This window comes from Suncus etruscus, chromosome 14 (genome assembly GCF_024139225.1).
Source record: "Suncus etruscus isolate mSunEtr1 chromosome 14, mSunEtr1.pri.cur, whole genome shotgun sequence".
NCBI lineage: Eukaryota > Metazoa > Chordata > Mammalia > Eulipotyphla > Soricidae > Suncus > Suncus etruscus.
In genome coordinates, this window is record NC_064861.1 from 48,518,122 (window position 1) to 48,522,226 (window position 4,105).

The window sequence follows — 4,105 nt, forward strand, 5'->3', positions numbered from 1 at the left end:
TTGTTCCTTGGATCAGTGACTGGGCCCAGATTCCCAGCTCAGGTGTGTGTGGGGGTCTCACTCCTTCCTATCAGCCCCTCTCAGGCCAGGTAGGTTTGCGACAGGGCCTGCTTGTCCTCTGCCCCAGCCAGGCCACAGCTCTCAGGCCACAACCCAGAGCCGACTCCTCTGATTCAGTGACCTTTGAGACACCTGGGCACGTTGGTAGGACATTTGCTTTTCCAGTGCCTGAATTCAACCCGGGGCTCTGCAAACACAGGAAGGGGTGTTGAGGAGAGGAGGAAACAAAACCAAACCCAAACAGATCCATCCAGGGTGCAGACATGCACTTATAGTCAAAGTGGCAACAGCTCATTTATTTAGCCAAAAATAGATAACTTTCTTGTACAATTTGGTTCACACATATGTACATTTTTCTGTATATACAAAAAGAAAAAGTCAGACACTCTTATTCTCACTGAAACTTCATCCCCACCCCAAAATCAAACTCACAAACTCAGCTAATGTGGGGGGACAGAAGTCACTGGGGAGGGCTGAGGAGGAACTCGTTTTATTTCTTTTTTTTTTCTTTTACTATTTTTGTTTGGTTTTCTTTGATAGGTATTCATACACAGACATGCTTACAAGTCTTAACTATACAGAGCACTTCTTCATCTCCGTTTTTTTTTTTCTTTTTTACAATTATTACAACGATTTTTAAAAAATTAAAAAGAACTAGGACGAGGAGAGAGCAGACAAGACCAAAGCGGCATCCAGGTGGTTCTGGGGCCTACAAAAGAGAAGTGCAGGTAGCAAAGGGGGTGACAGCAAAGGGGGTGACAGCACCGAGCCGGCCCTGGGCTACTACACCCTCCTCCCTGGGGCAGAGGCTCTGGCCTGGACGGCTCTCCCAGAAAATGATTTCCAGCCGAAAATGCGGGTCTTTGGGTTTAATCAAAACAACTGGACGGTCAGGAGTCGAGGCGGCAGGCCCGAAGCTCCAGAGAAAGGGTAGTGGGCTCCAGAGCCTTCCCAATGTAGGGGCCCATAGACTAACAGGGTTCAGGTGTCCCTAAGCTGGTACTTTGGGTGGTCCAGGTGCCTGAGCACAGACCGCCGAACCTAGCCAGGTTCGCAGAGACGCCAAGCGAATTCCGTCCCGATTCAAAGCGCATCTCAACCTTCAGCTGGGGCAAAGGCCAAAGCTGACTCCCCGTGTCCTCTCTCCCTGTCCCCGCCGGTCTGACCTCCCCGCCGCCGCACCACCCCCAAGTCTCTTACCGCCGCGGCACAGGTTGGAAAGCTGTCTTGAGTAACTTTTTCTCCACTTCCAAGGCACTACAGCGATCTAAGGCAAGGGGGAAGGGGAGGAAAGAAAAGAAGGGCCTTTAGAGCGAGCTGCACCAGTGGCCCGCGCCCCCAGCTGCAGGCGTCTAGGACTAAATCCATTCCCCCCTACCCTGCCCCACCGGCCTGGCCTGCTTGGGCGCGACCCCCGGGGCCCACCCCTCTCTCCTTCCGCATTCTCCGCTTTGCTGTCACCTGTTCCGCCCTCGGGCTCCGCAGGCCTGGCAAAGGTGGCCGCGGCTGCAGCGGCGGCGGCCGGGTGGCCTGCGGCTCCGGGAAGTCCCAGCAGGTGTGGCGGGGCCGAGCCGAGCAGGGAAAGCGGGTGCGGGCGGGGGCCGGGTGGTGGACCCGGGAACGGCCGGTTGGTCCAAGCCGGGAACTTGCCCAGCGGCGCCGAGACCAGTCTGTGCGCCGCGGCGGCGGCAGCGGCCGGCGAGAGCTGCAGGCTGGAGGGCGCGACGGAGGCGCCGGTGGGAGAGCCCCCCGTGCCCGGAGGCGAGCGGCGCGGGTTGTCCGGGCTGGTAGCCGTCTCGGCCAGCGACCAGATCTTGGGCTTCTGCAGGGCGGCCGAGGCGGGCGCCGGGGCGGGCGCGCAAGGGTCCAGGCCCACGGGGGGCGAGGGCGGAGACGGAGGGGCTGTGGCCACCGCGGGGGGCCTGGGTGCCAGGCTCAGGATGGGCAGCGGGCGCTCCTCCAGGCCCTCCGAGCTATCGTCCGAGTCGCTGTTCTTGGAGTCGGAAATGGGCCCCAGGCCCAGCTCGCCCCCATTCCGATGCGCCGCCCCGGACAGGGCCAGCTCGGGTCCGGCGGCCGCGCCGTCTAAGTTCTCCAGATCGATCTCCTCGTCCTCGTCCTCGTCGGCCAAGCCTTCACCCCCGGTGTCGTCCTCCTCGCCGCCGAGCTCCTCCTCTTCCAGCTCCAGTTCGCGCTTGCCATCTTCCTCGTCCTCTTCCTCGTCCTCTTCCTCGCGCTCGCTCCCGTACGCGTTGCCCTCCTCGTCCGTGCGGCTGCGGGGCGCCCACGTCATCTTGTTCTCCTTCTTGAGGCGCCGGCGCGCGTTGGCGAACCAGGTGGACACCTGGGTGAGGGTCATCTTGGTGATGATGGCCAGCATGATCTTCTCGCCCTTGGTGGGGTAGGGGTTCTTGCGGTGTTCGTTGAGCCAGGCCTTGAGCGTGCTGGTGCTCTCGCGCGTGGCGTTCTTGGGACGCGACGGGTCCCCGAATTGGTACTGGCCATAGGGGTAGAAGGCGGGATGCGGGTGCGGAAACGCGGCGGCCGCGGCTGGGTGCTGCACCCCGGGACTGTCCTTTAGCTCATACTGCGCGCCCTGTACGCACACAGAAGAAGGAAGGGGCACGCGTGGAGGGAGGGAGGGAGCGCGTATGAGTTCTGGCTGCCGTTGCCGCCTGCACCTCCCGCCCGGCCCCGGCCTAGGCTCCTTCCACTCCCGCGCACCCACTTCGCTGGGCGCCCGAAGGTCCACAACCCTAGCCCCCCATCGCACCGAGTCCCCCGAGTGCTTACCAGCTGCGGGAAGATGGGGAGCTCCGCGGCGTAGGGCAGAAAGGCTCCGTAACCCTGGGCGGCGGCGGCGGCCGCAGCGGCCGCGGCGTAGGGCGCCCCGTACACGGACGAGAGCACATTGGACAGGGAACCCGAGGCGGCCAGCTCCGAGGCTCCGGCCCCCGGGCCTCCGCGGGACCCTGCACTGCCGCCGCCGCCGCCAGCCGCCCCCGGGCGCTCGGGTGGGTAGAGCGGGCGAATATACTGGTATCCGAGCTGAGGGAAGGACATGGTGGCCCGCGGGGCACGGACGGAGAGGGGGCCCGGCCCCCGGGGCCGCCCAGCTCAGCGCCGCCCGCGGGCTCCGGCGCGCATCGGGGGCTGGGCCGGGCTGGGCTTGGGGCCGCGCTGCGCTGCGCTCCGCGATCGCCTATTGATCTGCTCGGCGGCGGCGGCGGCGGCGAGCAGCCAGGTCAGGTTCGAACAGATTGGCGGCGATTCCTGGGGCTCCGGGCTCTGATTGACATCGCCACGGGCCCGCAAGCCCCTCCTCTCGGCGCCGCGCTCCCTCCTCTCGGCCGCCGGAGCCTGGCTCCGCGCTGCCCTCCTCTTCTCTCCAGCACTGTCGCGCCTGGCTTCCTTCGCCCTCCTCTCCTCTCCTCTGCTCTCCTCTCCTCTCCTAGGCGCTCCCCCTCCGCGCCCTTCCTCTCTCCTCCCCTCGCCGCGCTCCCCGTCCCCCCAGGATCGCTTCCGCTCCTGGGGGCGCCTTCACTCACCGGGACGCTTAGCCAAAAAAACTCCTCTCTCGCGCCTCGCTCTCTCTCTTTCTCTCTCCCCGCAACCCTTTCTTCCCTTTCTCCTTTTCTGGGCTCTCGCTTTCTAGCTCTTCTCACCCTTGCGCTCTCCCTACCGGACCCCTTCACCCCACCCCACACCACACCTCCACTTCACTCCACTCCCGGCCCCCTGGCGCGCCCCTGGGTTCAGGCGGTCCAAAGTTGTGGACTCTTAGGGTGCTGCTGGGTGGGGGTGTGCGTGTGTGTCCGTCTGGGTGTCTCCGTCTGTGTGTCCGTCCCCGCCCTCTCCCCCTCCCTCGGCCCTTCCCCAAATCTCGGGTCTGACGTAGCGCCCTCTTATTTGACTTTTCTGCGCGTCTCCAGCCCCAAGTCGCCAATCGCCGGGGCGCCTTGCCGGCGAGGCCTGCCCACCCCCGCGGAGAGCGCGCGCCGGACGGGGCGGAGCGGGGGCGGGAGCCGGTGCGCGGGGGCCCGGC

At 64.5% G+C, this 4,105-nt stretch overlaps 1 protein-coding gene across 1 annotated transcript; it reads right to left on the reverse strand.

Moving 5' to 3' along the window:
• Positions 1 to 329: 329 nt before the first annotated feature.
• On the reverse strand, positions 330 to 3,165 carry IRX3 (iroquois homeobox 3). Its single transcript, XM_049786076.1, has 4 exons — positions 2,854 to 3,165; positions 1,522 to 2,656; positions 1,261 to 1,327; positions 330 to 769 (listed from the first exon to the last, which is right to left on the reverse strand). The coding sequence occupies exons 1-4, from the start codon at positions 3,121 to 3,123 to the stop codon at positions 715 to 717; spliced, it is 1,527 nt and encodes a 508-aa protein (XP_049642033.1). The 5' UTR covers positions 3,124 to 3,165; the 3' UTR covers positions 330 to 714.
• Positions 3,166 to 4,105: the final 940 nt, after the last annotated feature.